The sequence below is a fragment of the Polypterus senegalus genome, chromosome 4, assembly GCF_016835505.1.
Source record: "Polypterus senegalus isolate Bchr_013 chromosome 4, ASM1683550v1, whole genome shotgun sequence".
In the NCBI taxonomy this organism is placed as follows: Eukaryota; Metazoa; Chordata; class Cladistia; order Polypteriformes; family Polypteridae; genus Polypterus; species Polypterus senegalus.
In genome coordinates this window covers 133413178-133429573 of record NC_053157.1, presented here as the reverse complement: position 1 = coordinate 133429573, position 16396 = coordinate 133413178, and the positions used below count along the sequence as shown (strand labels likewise).

Sequence of the window (16396 nt, the reverse complement as noted above, 5' to 3'; positions counted from 1 at the left end):
TTTTATGTCATGTTTCTATAAGAAGATTGAATCAAAGTCATATCACATATGTGCAAAATACATTTTCTTTGAGTGGTACTAAAACTGAAACAAGTTTATAGTACCTCTGTATTTAACTTGCCAATCTGCCGGATATCTCACATTGCTTACTGCCCTAATATAGTGACAAAATTGTCCTAAACAGTGAACAGTGTAATGATTATCTCTACCTATTATTCCAATTTGCAGTATCTTTGCTAATTTATGAGATGAACTCAAAATAACCACACAAGTAATGCACAGTGTCAGTTTTTAAGCGAGATAGCTGTTATGGAAAACCTTTTTTTTTTTAATGTGCCAGGAGCAAAGGTGTAGGTAGAACATTGTTTTCCAACTGGTTTTCATGCCAAGGCGTAAGACACGATTCTACGAATCACAGAAGTATTAAATCTGTACACTTGCTAAACTGGGGTGGGACTTTCATAGACAATGGCAAAAATAAGCAGTTCAGAGGTTGATGTTCACATACACAGCACTTACTGGGCACTTTGAACGCATTTTCACAGCTACTTTGTCCCTCATACAAACAGTCCTATATGGCACACATGGGTAGCTCTCATTGCACAACAGTTGAAAAACACTTGTGTAGGGTATAATTACTGTATAAAGTCATTGATGGTGATAAACAATTGAGGATGGAATTTGCTAAGCTTTGACATATCTTTTAATGTATGCCCATTTAAGTGATGCTTATTTCAATTAAGTGTGTCTTTAGCAGTGCACTCAAACTACAGTCGTTTTGATCATTTAATGTTACTTTGACACGTATGTGTCTCATATGCTTTACCAATTTGAGAATTAGTACATTGGCCTCATTTTCTTATTGCCTTCTTTTCAACCTGCCTTTTAGGAAGGCATTCAAATTCAAGTTGTACTTTGTGTTAATTCTACATTTATTTTGTGATTCAGTGTATACTTTGTGATTTATGTATTTATTTTATGATTGAATGTTTTAATGTTAGATGCAATTAATCATGATTAATTCCAAATAATTATGATTTATTTATTTACATTTTTCTCCCTTGTGGCAAATAAAGTGCTATCTATCTATCTATCTATCTATCTATCTATCTATCTATCTATCTATCTATCTATCTATCTATCTATCTATCTATCTATCTATCTATCTATCTATCATGTTTCCCCGAAAATAAGCCCTAGCATGATTTTTCAGGATGCTCATAATATAAACCCTACTCCGAAAATAAGCCCTAGTTACGATCCCACGCAGGCAACTTTGGATGAGCAATAAATGCCTACCGTTACCGTATGTACACAGATGAACAGGAAATAATACTGGTATTTTGACCCCCCCGAGACAAGATGAGTACAAAAAGAAAGAGCTATTCTTTCGAGTACAATAAAGAAATTGTGGAGGAGTCCCAGGGCAAAAATCTTACTGCTTTCTGCAAAGAGAAGGAGTTGGATACGAGCAGGCTACATGAACATGAGGTGCTCATTTAAGGAAAGCTCTATTGCTAGACATGAGAGATTGGGGCCAATTGTTCCAAAGGAAATGGAGTCGTAAGAAATGTCTGTATTTGAATAAATGTAGATTTTTGTTCCAGAATAATAGGAGGTTGTGCCCCCGGCTCGCTTCACTTGCCCACTCCCCCGTGGCGTGCTGCACTCCAGCCACTTCGCATCTCTGCCGCTCGCATTGTGAAGGGGGGGCTGAATGCACACTAAGGAGATGCGGTCGGATCAGCTGCTGTCTTACTGCTGTCGTGCTGCATGTCGATCATTTAAAAAGCCTGTGCAGCAGCTGTCCTTTTATCTCACTGCCTTGTCGTGCGGGTCTTTAAAGTGTCTCCAAGAAAATCACGTATCATCTCCTCAAAAGCCTTCCAAGATTTTTTTTTTTTTATATAATAGAGAGAAATGTAGATTTTTGTTCATGGAAAAACAAAACATCCCCAGAAAATAAGCCCTAGCACCTCTTTTGGAGGAAAAATTAATATAAGACCCTTTCTTATTTTCTGGGAAACACGGTAATTAGGGCTGTGCCTTGAAATTGGTTTGTAACAGGGTTGAGCAGCCATCTGTTCATACAGAATGTGGGATGAGTATGGGTATGCTATAAGCACAGAGTAAATATAGTTTTCTTTCTGCAGTGCAGGATGAGATTGAAATGTATGTTCGCCGCTATCTAATCAAAAAGGCCTTGCTTCTTTTCTCATAATTGTAGGTACATCAATCACAAAGTTTAAATAAACTATTACTTTGTGATTTTATAAGCAGCCCTATCATGCTGGTAAAAATTGGAATTCTATTGTACATTTACTATTCAAGATAGTACTGTTCCAATCTATGACCACCCCTTCTTGATGGGAATACTAAACCAATCCTGAAAAATACCTTGGGCTTCTTATAATAACAAAACATGAGAAAATTGCTTTGTATTCCAGTGTGCATCTTTGTTGTACTATGCTAAGACATCTTAATCATTAACAATGCAGCATGCACAAATGAATACATGAACCTCAGTTTATTTGATAGACATTCTCAGATAAAATTTAATGGCTAAAAACTAACCCTGCTAGAGATTTAATACATTCCTGAACATGGTGGGAGTTCTGATCTTGAATATGTAAATTTATAAACCGAATCTCTTGCAAACCAACACAGGCCTCTCAGCTTCTCACAGCTATTTATTCTCAGCAAGCTGGTAGAGTTTCTCTGTGGTAGTTCTCATTACAAAAAAATGATTTGAGATATGTTTTTTTTCTTTTTTCTTTATTGCAATTGAGAAACAAAAGCTATAGATGGCAGTGTAGCTTTAAAAATCACCTACAAGTCATTTTTTTACATTTTCACAACACTGGAGTATGCAGATGCTGTACAAAAGTACATAAATATATTGAGTAATACATTAAAGAATTATTTGTTATTAAATGAAAAGCTAGATATGCGCCTATTATTGGGGTAATCATGATGACATATCATGGAATGTGTGTGGGTCTCAATGAGTTGCTTAAGTGGTCAAGAGAGCTGCATGATATTTATCTCTGTTTGTATCTGTGAACATTTCATGAATCTGCAAATGTTTCACCATGGGGATTCTATCCCTTCCCTCTAATATTATTGCTCGATTCACAAAGTGAAGCTCTCTTCACCCCATTGATGCCCTTGTGTGTTTGATTCAGTAAACTTAAAAAGGTTAAATTGAGTTGCCAGATGGTAAAGGCTGAGAAATACTGCCCTAGGATATTACAGTAACACGTAATCTTTTTTATTAACACCAACTGGTGAAATTAATGTTGAATTTAATTTCTCAGAGGTGAATGAAGAAATAAACTGTTAAAACTGGCTTTTTGTTAACATATGCATTCTTTATATGTAAATAACTGTTGCTCTGTTTGTTGTTTGAAAACATACCTAAAACTATTTTAAAAAGTAATGTATGAAATATTTACAGTATGAACACTGTGATTGGCATTGTTTTTTATGAAGCTGCATTAGTTAAAGTCATGTACTCATGTTCTCACTTTTGGAATAAAAAATAGGCATATAAAATAGGCCATTCAGTCCATCTATCCATCCGTCCATCCATCCATTGTCTTACCCAGTTGGCAATTCCAGAATGATTCAGCCTGTGCAGCCAGTCTATTTTAGAGTGCACCAATCCAAACTAGGGTAATATCATGCAAAATCAATGTTAAGATTGTGGGAGGAAATTAGAATACTTAGAGAAAAACTCAAAAAGACACAGGAAGAATGTTCGACACTGACAGTGACTGTGTTGAGATTTCAATTCAGTTGACTTTAGCCATGAGAAAGCAGCACTAATGACTGTGCCACCATGTCACCATCTTTTAAGTGTTTTCTTACTGAGCACTTTTTTGTAATCCTAAATGCAAAACTAGCCGTGCTATGCTTAATTTATGCTGTAGGTTTTTTTTATTAGTTTAACTAATACATTAAACTGGATGCTTATTATTTTATGGTAGAGGTCACCATAAAAATAGATTAATTTTTTTGACATTGTAAATAAATGAATAGCTATTATTGCAAGTAAGTTAATCATTTTTGTTATTTTAATTTTTCTAGCTGTCAGACGAAGATGGATTAACACAATTTGGACTGCGCTTGAGTCACAAACAAGACTGCTGCATAAACCATTAAAATCTCCTGAGGATAAGTGTGGTTATCTGGAGCTGAAAGGCTTGAAAGGGAAAATTTATATGGTGTTGAGTGGAACAAAACTGAAACTTAGTAAAAATGAACAGGTATGCGTGAATAATTGTAGTTTTGCTTACTCTTTAATAAGAAGGCCTTTGAGTTTTTGTGTGAATTGTAGATCAGTAAGTTCATATTATAACATCCATATGTTAATCATCATAAGCAAAAGATACAGTGAAGATGCAGCACATTTGTTTCTTTCCATATTTTCCATGTTTCATCGTTGTGTAACACTTTTTGTCACAATTGAAAATTTCATCAGTAGGTGGCAGTGTTGTTTTATAAAATGTATGTGTGTATTTATTTATTTATTTATTTATTTACATTTGCTGAACATTGCAATAATAAGACACAGGTATACATTATATCACCAAAGTAACATGTAAATGATTTTGTTCAATGAGAAAAAGTTCATTAACAATACAATTAAAAAGAAATATTTCACAAAGCAAAAAATGTTAGATCAGTTATCTGCTAAATTTTTGAGATGCATTGATGCCTTGTTATCACTATGACATTTCAACATTACAACTGCTTTATAATTATGCAACCTTTTAATTTTATAATTGCAAAACATAGTGATTGACGGTGAAAAAAAATTATTTAAATGTATTTTTAAAATATCTTTAAATGAAAAGAATAATGAGAAATGATGTTCTCTACATAAAAAGTGATGTTTCCTAAAATTCATAATCCAATAAAAATACAATTTTATGTACGTCTGTTTGAATCAGCAACATCCCCATTATTCTGCATGAAGATAATTTCAGCCTCACTGTGCACCAATGGGGAACCAGCAAAATGGCAAGAGAAAGTAATTGTGAAAATATTTGTATCACTATAAATAATTATACATTTTGAATCGCTCACCCAAAAAGAAAAAAAGTCTCTCAAAAGAAAATGAATCTTAGAAAAACATTATTACTATAGAAAGTAATGCACATCAAAAACTTGACTATACGCAAAGGCTGGAAAGTCAATTCTTTGGGGTATTGGTTGCTGAAAGTTACAGGTATGAAAATGTCAAGTTTCAGATTTGGCATCTGAAAAATGCCTATAAACAAGAAAGGCAAGCCCTGCTTCTGACACACTCAATGTGAGTTTCACAAAGAAATACTATAAATTTCCAAACATACAGCACCTACAGCAAGGAAAAAAATCACCACCAAGGAATGTTCCATAATAATCATTCTTAAAATAAATTTAAAAAAGTATTTTGGGAACCAGGGCGGCACGGTGGTGCAGTGGTAGCGCAGCTGCCTCGCAGTTAGGAGACCCGGGTTCGCTTCCTGGGTCCTCCCTGCGTGGGTTTCCTTCCGGGCGCTCCGGTTTCCTCCCACAATTCAAAGACATGCAGGTTAGGTGGATTGGCGATTCTAAATTGGCCCTAGTGTGTGGGTGTGTTTGTGTGTGTCCTGTGGTGGGTTGGCACCCTGCCCAGGATTGGTTCCTGCCTTGTGCCCTGTGTTGGCTGGGATTGGTCCAGCAGACCCCCGTGACCCTGTATTCGGATTCAGCGGGTTAGACAATGGATGGATGGATGGATTTTGGGAACCAGTGATAAAAAGTGTTAAAAGCAATGTGCATGAATTGCCAAGAGAAGCATAACAACCAGTATGGTAGGTTATTCTATAATCTGTGAGAGGTAAAATTAATCCACATAAATATTGATATATACACAAAAATACATTTTAATTAACAATGAGGCATAAAATATATATCTGTATTTCTAGTTTTGCTATACCCTGTCAACATACATAAGACTAACTAGGAGGCGTGGTGGCACAGTGCTGTCTTTCAGTAAGAAGACCAGGGTTCACATACCAGGTGTTACCTGCATTGTGTTTGAATGTTCTGCCCATGTTGTTTTGGGTTTCCTCAGAGTGCTTCAGTTTTCTCCCACAGTCCAAAGGAATGCTGGTTAGATAAGTGCCATTGCTAAATTGGTCCTTGTGTGAGTGTGTATGTTCGGTAAATTGGTCCTTGTGTGTTGTGTGTATGTGCTTGTCTAGGTGTTGTTCCTGCCTTGCACCAAGTGACTGCTGGTATTCTCCAGCTGATTTGTGACCCTGTTCTTTATAAGCAAGTAAGAAACATGCATGGATTGATAAGACTAACTACCCACCCAGCTTAGAGAGAAAACAAAACAAACTGACTGATGGATTAGACTGAAGACAATCACCATTTGAGTGTTTGCCAAATCAGAATCTACTAGCATCAACAATTCCAAAAGAGTGTACTGAAGATACGACTGTTTGTGACCAGTGAAAATACGACTGCATCTCCCTTTTCTATATAGACACTTGGCACACAAACATACGTTGGTATGGAAAGAAGGCTTCTTTGTTTCTTCCCTGTACTGTAATTCCATCTGTACTGCACAAAGCATAGGAAGACCTGCCATTCATAATTTGAATATCACTAGAATGGACAACATATAAAAAAATGATGGCAGCACAACCATAAAATACTGCTCGTACAGGACAAAGCAAGCATATCTTCTTGTAAATCAAGTGATCAACACGTATGAACTTGCAAAATATCAGTACCAGAGGCTTTATAAGCTGCACCTTGGTCATTATCTCAGCTCATAGAAAACCTTCTTTACCTTCATACTGTATACTGTAGTGTGAAATAAATAGAGTGCAAAAGCTAGTATCCATCATATTTTCTAAAACTAAGTCATTAGCACTTTTGTATGGTCTGTTTTAACTGAAGCATCAGTTCAATGAAAGACAGTCACTATCATTAGTGTTTTGCAATGTAGTTTTAATATTTTTATTTTTCATTAATAGATTGTATTGATCCCAGGGTGATATATCAGTGTTACAATTGCCAATACAAAAAAACTTCAACAAATATGCTCAAGATAAAACAGTCAGATAAAGTCAGTCAGTCATTGTCCAACCCGCTATACTCTAACACAGGATCTGCTGGAGCCAATCCCAGCCAACACAGGGCGAAAGGCAGGAACAAACCCTAGGCAGGGCCCCAGCACACTACAGGGCACACACTCACCCATAAACCAAGCAAAAACTAGGGACAATTTAGGATCACCAATGCACCTAACCTGCATGCCTTTGGGCTGTGGGAGGAAACCCATGCAAGGACAGGGAGAACATGCAAACTCCACGCAGGGAGGACCCAGGAAGCGAACCAGGTCTCCTTACTGCAAGGCAGCAGTGCTACCAGTGCGCCACCATGCCGCCTGTCAGATAAAGTAAAATAAATAAATAATCAAATTCGATATAGAAAAAATAATAATTAAAATTAACGTTTTAATATGGCAGAAAGACATAGTCTAGCCTATTACATTTTTAAATGGAATGGAGTCTGCATAGGATTACATTTAATGACTGATTGTCAACGATGACTAATATCACAAAAATCACTGCTAATCAAGTAATAAAAACCCACACAAAAACTTTTTAAATACATAGCAAGAGTTTGTCTGATAAAACTTGCATTCATAAGATCCCCCTAGTGGCCAACGAAAATGACCCACCATATACACAGCTCTATACAGGAAAAAAGTAATGCCATAAATACAGCTTTATGACACTATTTTAGAAGAGAATGTTAATATTATTTATAAACGTTTCTAAACATGGCTCCCTTATAATAATATGACTCCTATATAAGATATACTTATTTCCCTAAGCCCCATTCCGAGTTTCTGAGAAAGCATTAAACTAATTTTGAGATTATCTTTAAATTCTGACTTGTTATTCTGAAAATCTCATGTCTGACCTTTCTGCTGAGGTTTCCTTGAAGATATTTGTGTTTTACCATAATTTTTTATTTAATTTTATTCATATACTTTGGCATTATGCCTCTCTACATAAATGTAAATATAGTAGGGGGTTTTAATTTATCCTTCTTGCATAGCTCAGAGAGGAGAGAGGTTAGGAGCACGCACTGAAACAGTGCATTGCTGCACCCACCACAAACCAACTCAGGATCCAGATTAGGACCCGAGTGCAGCCATGCAATGGGTTATACCTTAGCACCACACTGGTTCAGATGGAGTGGAACAGTGCTCAATTATGTCAAATTTGAATTACCATCTTTTTTAGTGTACAATTTATTGACTGCAAGCCCACTTTTCTCGTTTTTTTCACTTTGGAAAAGATACCCATGCACCCCTATTAAACAACGACACTATGTTTCATCTAAAAGAAGTACAAGCTCTTTAGAAAGTGGTTTTCTTTCTTGGTGAGAGTACAGTATATATTTATATACATTTATATTAGAAACAATAGATGTCCGTTTTTGTGGTATTTAATACAATTTTCCTTTTATGGTTATTAAATTGCAATCTCAGGTTTACTTAATGTTACTTATTACTTTATTTATTTTACTTTTGACAGCTGTATTTCATTATACCAAATGCCTGAAAATGATCCTGTGTAATTAAAGTACAGTCAATCAGTTGGTTTTCAGTGGAGATATGATGCTCTTTTGTGTGCGACTTCAGAGCCAAGCAGAACCTTATGCTCATATTGTTGCCAGTTAGGAGGGTTTTAGGAAATTCACAAAAAAGTAGCTGATATGTTACATTCGTACTTTGTAAAGTTGCTTATTAACCTCTGAGACTCATTAATTTTGGGAAACTCACCCTAGATATCACTATTTCAGTTTAAAATGTGTTAGATCATTTTCTAGTACAATGTAAAACTTATGTTAAGGTTTCAAAATTGAAAAATATTTTGGTCTGTTCTTGGCAGTATAACAGTGTTTTACTGATTATTTTATTGAATCCCTGTAAGTTCTGATTTAATTATAAAAAGTTTCTTGGATGTACAGTGATAAACCATTGCCTTGATTTTACAATACATTTTTATGTGCTATCTGTTATTGCCAATTTAAGATACTCCTCCTGGTTTACAAGTTCTTTTAAGTTAATAAAATCAGAAACAAATAAAGCTAAAATGATTTGGAATTTGATACATTTGGAACTTATAGTCACATGTGAATTAATAAAGAAAAGTAAGAGTTTATGATTACCCCTTCCTTCATACATTAAATAAATCCTTTCTTTTTATCCCACAATTAATACAATTCTGCCCTTTCTCTATTTTTTCATGCTTTATAACAGGGGTGCCCAATGAGTCGATCACGATCGACCGGTAGATCGCAAAGGTAGTGCAGGGAGATCTCGTGGCATTCCAAAAAAATTTTTTTAATTTAATTTTTTTAAACGTTAGTGTATCATATATCTTCCCTATGGCACTTGCAACTTGATTCACATACAGAGCAGCCAGTCTGAGATCTCTTCTCTTCTAATACACTGGTCATCCTGCATGCACGATTAAACGCACAAGCTACTGCAAAACTCCGGCTATCTAAGTGATCTAGTTAGCCTTTCAATTTATATCGACTAAAGAAGGGATTTAAAAAAAAAAATGTTGGTTATGGGCTGGATGTGGAATTGGAAGAGGATTTTGTTTCACTCACAATGTCACAATCAAAGTGTGTTTGTCTGATCTGTCAAACTGTCATTGCCTTTCCAAAGAAGGAAAATGTGGAAAGGCACTTTTGAACTGTTCATAAAAACTATGAAACTGACTTCCTTCTGAAAAGCAATCTGAGAAAGAGAAAGTAGAGGGAACTAAAATCGCAGTTAATCAGACAGCCGTCATTTTTCACTCGGCTGAATTCAAAAGCTTCTTGACTGCATTATTCGGCTGTACTTATTTATACGAGTCAGCCTTTGCCCACATGAAGATTATTAAATCCAAATACTGTAGTGACCATAAATGTATTGAATTGTTATTGTGCCATAAAGGGTATTCAATTATGCAAGGTACAACAACATATATTTATGTAGTAAAGTATACTCGGTGTGTATGTGTATGTGTGTGTGTATATATATATGTATATATATATATATATATATATATATATATATATATATATATATATAGCATTTTTAATATAGGTAGATCATTTTGACCAGGTCATTTTAAAAGTAGCACGCAAGCCGAAAAATTGTGGGCCCCCTGCTTTATAATATATGCAGATGGCCAGATCAGTGGATAATTTTTTTATGCAAGATTTTACAAATTGGAGTACCTGTATCAGTGCTGTTGATGTAGTTACCGTACCTAGCTCTCTAAACACTGATTATTACACGTCAAGTATACATTGATGTCTAACTTGCTTTTCTCATATGGTTAATCTGTGTCTCGTTCTTTGCATAGTCCCTGATTATCACAAAATTTTATTTTGACATTAATTAAGAAACCTAATTTAGAGGTTTCAGAATTTGTAGGTTAATGTACTTTTTTTATTTGTAGTTTTTCTTTAGAGAGGTTTTTGCAAATAAACAGCAGCTGCATTTGTAAACCTATTCCAGCCTAGCTTTAAAGAAGTCCACAGGACACAGGCAAATTTGGTTCAGATGTTAAATAATGTTACCTAATTGTAACTTTGAAAGCTCCCAAAGAGGAAGGATGGCCATAAACCCCAGGCGTGTATTCAAAGTGCAAGCAAACAGTCTTTATAAATTTAAGGATTTATTTGCAAAAATATCAAAATAAAGAAAAATGGTCAATAGAGCAAAAAGAGGCACAAAGGAGCTAACAAAAGACAATCTTAAAGCAAACCATCCCAATATATTAACCAAAACTCAAAATCTTTAAACCAGGGCAAAAATAAACAAGCAAGCCAGAAAATTCAACACAGAAAACACAATACTTACAGAAAACTTTAATAAATGGTTCCTACTTTTGAGCCTTCTCAACAAGTTTAAATAACCTAAAGGCAGAGCTCTGTAGTGGTGAGTCAGGGTGGTCCTACCTCGTGTGGCTCCACCTATGAAAACATGGAACACAGCTACATTTAAAGGGACACTACAGAATTTACATTTGTATTAAATTTATTTGCATTGCAGATGCTTTTATGAAGAAGAGCTCAACATAAATCAGCTAAAATCAGTCACCAAAGTAAAGAGTCATCAACCGCTTTTTAAATATATCAAGGGAGTCCAAATTCCGAATGGAGCTGGGTAGCTTGTTCCATCCGCTTGGAGCTACGCATGAATAGAATATGGACTGAGATGGCATTGCCCGACACCAATCAACAGCAGAGTAGAGTAGCTGAGAAGGAACATGGGATGTTTCTGTGTTTTGAATCATCTGCAGTGCCTTGGTGACAAATGCCAGTACTCTCAACAGCAGAAAGCTAAAGTAGTCCAGACATGACAAGACCAAAATTTGAACCAGGAGTTGTGCTGCATACTCTATTAGATACAATCTGCTCTTCTGATATTGCATAGAGTGAATCTGCAAGACCGAGAGAGGTAGCAACATTGTCCCCAAAGGAAAGTTGGTCATCAAACACTACCCCATGGTTGTGTACTAACTTGGCAGGTGTTAGCAATAATAAACCAAGAACAACAGAGATGGGCTCGCTGGGATAACAAGAAGGTCTATCTTTGCTGACTTAAGCTAGAGAGGGTGTTCCTTCATCTGGGTTGGAATATCATCAGCATAGCGCTGGTAAGAGAAACCATGGGACTAAATGATAGGGCCCATTGATTGGTGTATAAGGAGAACAGCACATAGTCTCAAACATAAATTTAAAGCATTAGCATGTTACCCTTCCCAGACATTTTTGTCTCACTAATGTTTTAACACTAGAACTGAAAACATGAGAAGTTTGACAAATGAGAAGAAACCTTTCATCCCAGCAAGCTTGTTTGGGAGGAGTCCTTTCAGTCCAGCAAGCTTGTCTGGTTAGCTAATAACTAAGTAGTCCTAATATCTCATTCAGATGCTTAGTAAAGGTTGCCAAGGTTAACTGCATAACTTGGTAAGTAAAAGTTTATTTTATTTATAGGGACCTTTCAAGGCACACAAGGACATCTTATAGAGCACAATAATAACAACAGTCACAACAGAAAATTAATAAAATATTACAGTGCAATAAAACCAGAATAAATACAATAATAAAATTGAATTTAAATTCATCAGCTAAAATTATCAGACAGAATAAGCCAGCTTAAAAAGATGTGTTTTAAGATGAGATTTAAAGGTAGGAAGAGAGGTGATATTATGATTGTTTTGTGGGAGAGAGTTCCAGAGGCAAGGGGCTTCTCGACTGAAAGCTCTAAACCCCATGGTAGTCAAGCAAGCAGGGGGTATAATAAGATTGATAGAGAAAGAAGATCTAAGGATACGAGAAGGAATGGATATGTGAAGAAGATCAGAAAGAAGTGCAAGATTATGGAGGGTTTTGTAAGTAATAAGCAGAATCTTAAAATCAATGTGATATATAATAGGGAGCCAGTGAAGCTGCTGAAGGACTGGAGTAATGTGTTCTATAGAAAGGGTTCTGGTAATAATACAAGCTGCTCTTAACCTAAGAGGAAGAAGAGATTAGATAATTATCAATAGTCAATGAAATAGTATCACATTTATCCAAAACAGACTTAGTTCCTACTGGAAGAGCCTGTTTTTTATCATTATTTAATTTAAGAAAATTAGCCGATAGCTGTGATTTAACTTCCTGCAGGCAGTCAGAGAGGGAAGAAGGTGGAAGAGTGGAATCAGGCTTAGTAGACCGATAGAGCTGGGTGTTGTCAACATAACAGTGAAAATGAATATCACATTTCCTAAAGAAATGACCAAGGGGCAGAAGTTGAAAAATAAATGGAAGGGGACCCAAGACAGAGCCCTGGGGAATACCACTAACAACTGATCTGAATTATTTTAATTGTACAAACTGTGTACGATCTGAGAGATAAGAAAAAAATACCAAATATTTCCTCGACAGTTGGGAGGAGAAGAAGGGGGATCATAGAATGCTCAATGTATGGAATTTCCAAATCTAGTCAACTGCCGGTGGATATTTCCTATCCTCATATTAAAAAAGGTCATAAAAGAGTTACATTGATGTAAAATTGAGATGGAAGATTGTCAGGTAGGAAACTAGTTTATCTGTGGTAAGTAAAACTACTGGGCAAACAGTCAACTCAATTGGAGAAGGCAATTAAATTAATATTCTTAATATTGTAAAATGAGATAAAACTGAAAAGATCTGATTTAGATAATATTAAGTTGACATTAAAGTCACCAGTTTGTGATCGGATATTGACAGGTCAAATGCTGTACAATTATAAGGAATAACACCAGGGCCACAAGTAAGATCAAGAATATGGCCTTTAACATGAGTAGGAAAGTCTATAAATTGCTGCAAACCAATACTATCGAGGCATGATATAGAATCCCTCATAAGATTGTTAGTAACAGTGTCCATATGTATAATAAAATTACCCAACAAAATAACATTAGATGACATAGAGCAAAGAGAATTTACAAACTTAGACAGTTCATTTAACCCTTAAACTGCCACATACTTGGGGGATTAATGCAACCCTGGATGCCAAATACTTTTTTGCTGCACTTTCTGAGGCTAGGGGTCTGCATTGGCAACCGGAAGATTGCTGGTTCGAATCCCGTATATGCCCAAAGGGGACTCTGCTCTGTTGGGACCTTGAGCAAAGCCCTTAACCTGCAATTGCTTAGCACTTTGAGTAGTGAGAAAAGTGCTATATAAATGCAATGATGATCATTTTACACACTGCCAATGAAGTGTCAAAAGTATAGCCGGTTGTGATGGTTTAAGGATTAAAAAGTCCTTATTCAGCTTAGGCGGTTGATAAGTAGTGGCAAGTACAGTGGGAGGAGGCATACTGAGGCACAGTTTTAGAGGATACTTTCAACTCCACGCTGTAGACTATTGCGAGACCTCCACCACGACTCAAGGCACGGAGTTGGCAAATGTAAACAAAGCCAGGGGGAACAACTTGATCAAGCTGCAAAAAATCTCTGGGTTGCTGCCGTGTCTCAGTTAAGCAAAAAAAAAAAAATCAAACTTATGGTCAATTAACAGATCATAGAGTATAGGCCCATTACCAGTGAGTGAACAGACATTGAATAGGCCAATGGCAACTTTGAATTTCCCATGTGTTGCTATAGCTAACCTCGTTAGGTTAGCTAGCACACTAAGGTCAGCAGTCCATCCAGATCTCTGTGAAGTTCGAGGAAAAATAGACCAAAAAGACCTATTGGCTTGTGGTAATGAAAGTTTAAGTTCCGTCAAAACCCATGGTGAATGTATATCCGATGGTAGAGACGGATAATATCTCTGTGATGGCACAATACCAAAGGTGGTTCAGATGGGTGTCACTGAAGTCGAAGAAGCTCGGCTGCCTTATACTTGCAAATCAATATTACTGATGTCACTGGATAAAGCATTAAAAACAGGACAAACACACTCCTAAGAAGCAGCTTGTCAAACTGTACCTTGGATGAACTTCCAGCTGGAGAAAGCAGATCTCCAGCAATCAGGTAAACACTGGAAAAACACTCAAACAAAACTCCGGCAGATAACGACAAAAAAAAAGAGCAACTACTGTCACTTAGACAAAGACAGCAGATTAGCTAGACACTCCGTCATTCGCTCGTGCTGAGGCTGATAGAGCATAGTTTCAACTGGTCCTTGGTGACCAGGCATGAATGTTTGTTTATGACATCACAAGACAGGGAATGACTGTACCAAAAACAATTTTTAAAGTTGTGTAATCTTATTGGAAAACTGACACTGTGACAACCTATGCAAACACATGTAATCCCATCACAGAATTTTGTTATTTATTGTTATTTATCTGTTATTTATTCACTATTATGTAGTAGACCTTAACAAACACTTCCATAACAAGACCTTAACAAACACTTCTTTTGACTTCATAACACTTACAAAGCATCATTAAAGTGTTTATTCATCTCTACTCTGTGTCATACTAACAAAACTTCACTTTGGATTGGTCTGAGGTGATTTATCTAAGAGACATTTCTCTTGATATTCCATATTTAGCATAAGACCTGTAAATCCTTCGTATTAACATGATGAATAACCTGTATATTAATTTTTTTATATACATGCTATGAAGACCAAAGGAAGCCTTTGTAAAGGTCTTGTAACATATTAGTAAATGAATAATATAATAGTTGCACTTTTGCAGAACCTAAAATAAAGTGTTACCAAATTTGCAATGCAAATGCACAATGCAAAAACAGTGCTCTCTGGGTGACACATCTTGCATATTTACATTTAGCATTTGAAAAATTTTGTATGTATGTTGTAAACAAATCAATATAACAGTATTTATTTAGTGAGAACGTTGAAAAAATAAATTGTTTCTCAAGCCATTATTGGTTAAAAAATACAACTTCAAAATTAACCAAAAAATAAGTATACTTTTAACACTGGTATAAGGAAAAATATTTTCCTTGTTAAATTGACAGGACTGATCACTTTTGAAGATAGAAGAAAACACTAACAGCTAGGTTAATAACAATACACCAGGAAAAACTTTTTGTGATATGAAAAACTTTAGGAGTGTCAAAACAGACTTCTCAGAGAGAAGCAATGCTAGGACATAAAATAAGCGGTAAGTAGCCAGGAAGTCAGATTGAGCCAAAGTGGCAAAGAGAAAGTCAAAGATAACAAAACAGCAGTGCAAAGTTTTCAGGAGCCAAGCTAATTAAGAAGGAGTTTTCCTTAACCTAAATAAACTCAAGCATAGGCAATTTTTAAAAATTTATTCCAAAGCTAAGGTGTTGCATAAGTTGCACCACCATCTTAAATACAGGGTGGTCCAGATGTAATTATGCAGATCCAGATTGTCTGGATGACTTTGATTTATGCGGGGACCATTCCAGTTCGCCACCAAGACAATTCTTTATGTCGTCAGTTTGCATGCTTCTTGATAGTTTGGGATTTTTCGGGTGATTTTGAATGAACTTAATAAGTTATAGCGTAATGAAAATTGCATAATTAGATCTGGGCCACCCTATAGTAGGCATATGGTGATGTGACATGTCACATTGGTGTTGGCCATGTGATAGCAACCCACATAGAAATGAGTACACAATATTGCCAGAGCCACGTGAAAACATTAACAAATGGCAGCATCAACAGCAAAAAAGGACTAATACAGTTGTGGTGAAGTGACATAATTGAAATAGTAATAAAACAGTTAAAGGATGCAAGAAACAGAGAACAACAAAAATACTATATGGAAAACATACAGGTGGGAAAAATAGTAAGGTTAACAACAGTAATCTTAGTAGGTTTTATTTTAACCTAGAACAAAGAACTCTAAATT

The 16396-nt window shown here is 35.8% G+C and overlaps 1 protein-coding gene across 1 annotated transcript in view; it reads left to right on the top strand.

The window, feature by feature from the left end:
• zmp:0000000660 (arf-GAP with Rho-GAP domain, ANK repeat and PH domain-containing protein 2) overlaps window positions 1–16396 on the top strand; it is a 446729-nt gene that overhangs the window by 189523 nt on the left and 240810 nt on the right. The window contains exon 9 of the mRNA XM_039751270.1: window positions 4090–4268. Within this exon, the coding sequence (XP_039607204.1) occupies window positions 4090–4268 (179 nt within the window). The remainder of the gene's footprint in view (window positions 1–4089; window positions 4269–16396) is intronic.